Below are 1201 nucleotides of genomic sequence, written 5' to 3'. Positions count from 1 at the left end.
TGTCACTGAGAAGGCAGAGAGTTATGTTTTTATTAGCAAACTGTGAACGGCTGGAAAAATAAATGCATAAAAGCATCGGTATAAGCCTGAGTGTGTCAAAGCATTTTTATTATTACAGAAGGAAAAAGGGCCATACAGCAGTATAGAGAGAGCCAGAGAATTAAAATGGAATCCTTGAAAATTCATAAAAAATTATCCAAGCGCTATTTAGGTAAAGTTGTAGACCCTACACACACAAAAAGCCCCAAAACCCACATCCCCCCCCCCACACACACACAAAAACAAAACAAAACAACCCAGAAAGCAACCGAAACCAAAAAACACACCCCAACAAAACAAAGCCACAACATCCCCCCGACTCAGAGCCCCCGGTTTAGGCGAAGAGCCTGAGAGCTGCGGGTGGGGAAACCGGGAACACGGGGTAGAAATCCTTTAGGAAAATGATCGTAGGGGTGCGCTCGGGCACCGGCTGGGGCGGGACACGGACTGTCGGGCCTGGATCGGGGGGTCCCGGATCGCGGGGTCCCAGCCCAGGGAGTCCTGGCTCGGGGGGTCCCGGCCCGGACGGGTCTCGGATCGGGGGGTTCCTGGATCAGAGGGTCCCGGATCGGGGAGTCCCGGATCGGGAGGTCTCGGATCGGAGGGGTCCCAGATTGGGGGTTCCCGACTCCAGGGGGTCCCGGCTCGGGGGGGCAAGGATCGGGGAGTCCCGGCTCGGGGGGTCCCGGTCCCTCACGGGGCGGGTTGGGGAGGGTGGATGGGGCGGAGCTCGTGCCCGCGCGGTGCCTCCCCCGGGCGGGGCCGCGCGTGCTCTGGCGGTCGCTGCCCGTGCCCTTGTCGCCATGGCGGGCTACTGGGACGGCCCCGAGGGCGAGCACTGCGCGGAGCGGACCTGGTTCACCACGCGCGTGGGCGCGGCCGTGGGTGGGCAGCGTGAGGGGGGAGCGGGGGGCGCGGGCGGGCGAGCGGGGCCCGGGCCGAGGCCCGGTCGGTGACGGGCGATGCTGTGTTGCAGGCCTGGTCGGGGCGGCGTATCGCATCATCCTGCTGCGGCCCGGCTCGGCCCTGGCCATGCTGCAGACGGCGGCGGCGGACAGTGTGACCATGGGTAAGGACCAGGATCCCAGACAGTGTGACCATGGGTAAGGGCTGGGACCCCGGACAGTGTGACCATGGGTAAGGGCTGGGACCTCAGACAGTG

The 1201-nt window shown here is 63.0% G+C and overlaps 1 protein-coding gene across 1 annotated transcript in view; it reads left to right on the top strand.

The window, feature by feature from the left end:
• The first annotated feature begins 803 nt into the window (after positions 1-803).
• The window catches only part of NDUFA11 (NADH:ubiquinone oxidoreductase subunit A11), a 2810-nt gene continuing 2412 nt past the window's right edge, over positions 804-1201 (top strand). The window contains exons 1-2 of the mRNA XM_027666585.1: positions 804-924; positions 1016-1108. Coding sequence (XP_027522386.1) covers positions 843-924; positions 1016-1108 — 175 coding nt within the window. The 5' untranslated portion in view covers positions 804-842. The remainder of the gene's footprint in view (positions 925-1015; positions 1109-1201) is intronic.

The sequence above is a fragment of the Corapipo altera genome, unplaced genomic scaffold (genome assembly GCF_003945725.1).
Source record: "Corapipo altera isolate COAL_440 unplaced genomic scaffold, ASM394572v1 193, whole genome shotgun sequence".
NCBI classification, from domain to species: Eukaryota; Metazoa; Chordata; class Aves; order Passeriformes; family Pipridae; genus Corapipo; species Corapipo altera.
Note: the sequence above shows the minus strand (reverse complement) of the source record. Positions and strands in the feature narration are given on the sequence as shown.